General features: G+C 74.2%; 1 protein-coding gene across 1 annotated transcript in view; it reads left to right on the plus strand.

The window, feature by feature from the left end:
• The window catches only part of CHLNCDRAFT_134550 (hypothetical protein), a gene marked incomplete at both ends in the record, with an annotated part of 9,370 nt that overhangs the window by 6,694 nt on the left and 1,628 nt on the right, over positions 1–1,048 (plus strand). The window contains 3 exons of the mRNA XM_005847281.1: positions 7–123; positions 407–583; positions 839–988. Of these exons, the coding sequence (XP_005847343.1) occupies positions 7–123; positions 407–583; positions 839–988 (444 nt within the window). The remainder of the gene's footprint in view (positions 1–6; positions 124–406; positions 584–838; positions 989–1,048) is intronic.

Here is a 1,048-nt window from a genome sequence, read left to right on the forward strand (position 1 = left end):
AGCGAGGGGTGCCGCCAGGAGGCGGCGCGGGCTCTGTCCAACCTGTCCTGCAACAACGATGTGGGGCAGGGGCACCAGATGGTGGAGCAGGGGGCGGTACCGCTGCTGGTAGCGATGATGCAGGTGGGTGGGGCCGGGTGGGGTGAGGGGTGCAGTGAAGGGGTGAGGTGGGGCCTGTGCTGCGGCTTGGAGTGGTGGCTGGGGCGTTGGGTGGCGGGCTGCTGCTCTGAGCGGGCTCGCCCCCGCTCCCCGCCCTGGCCTGCCCTCGCGAGCGTCCAACACGAACGCGCCTACCCACCCTGCCTACCCCCACGCCCTGCCCTGCACCTGCACCCTGCCCCTGCCCTCCCCTTGCTCCCCTCCGGCTCAATGCGCCACCCATCCCTGCCCTTGCCCTCCTCCGCAGTCGGCGTGCCACGCAGGCAAGGAGGCGGCGGTGGGCGCCGTCTCCAACCTGGCCTGCATCCGATCCCACCAGCAAGCCATCCTGGACGCGGGAGCGGCGCCGCTGCTGCTGCAGCTGCTGCAGCCGTCGGCGGGGCCGGGGTGCCAGGAGGCGGCGGCCCGCGGCTTTGGCAACCTGGTGAGAGCGGGCGCCTGGCTTGCCTGCAGGCGCCCGGGGGTGTACCGTGGGTGTACCTCCTCAGGCGCCGCCTGTACGCCCGCCACACACCGCCCCACACCCAGCCTCCCACCGCCTGCCTTGCCCGCTGCCGCCGCCGCTGCTTCCCGCTGCCCCTGCCCGCGGCGCCACGCCTCCTGCCTCCCCCACTCCCCCTGCGGCTCGACCCCTACGGCCCCCTGCCTCCCCTCCGCCGCCTGCGGTACCCACACACAGGTGTGCGACTCCCTGTCCGACACGCTGCGCCCGGTGGCGTACCAGGCGGTGCCGCTGCTGGTACGGGTGATGGGGTCGGGCGGCGACGGTGCGCGGCAGGCCGCCGCCCGCGCCATCTCCAATCTCGTCTGCTCAGACGTCACGGTGCAGGTGCGGTGGGTGTGGGTGGGTGTGGGTGGGGCGGGCTGGGGGGGGAGGGGGGGAGTGGGT

Source organism: Chlorella variabilis, assembly GCF_000147415.1.
Source record: "Chlorella variabilis unplaced genomic scaffold CHLNCscaffold_11, whole genome shotgun sequence".
In the NCBI taxonomy this organism is placed as follows: Eukaryota; Viridiplantae; Chlorophyta; class Trebouxiophyceae; order Chlorellales; family Chlorellaceae; genus Chlorella; species Chlorella variabilis.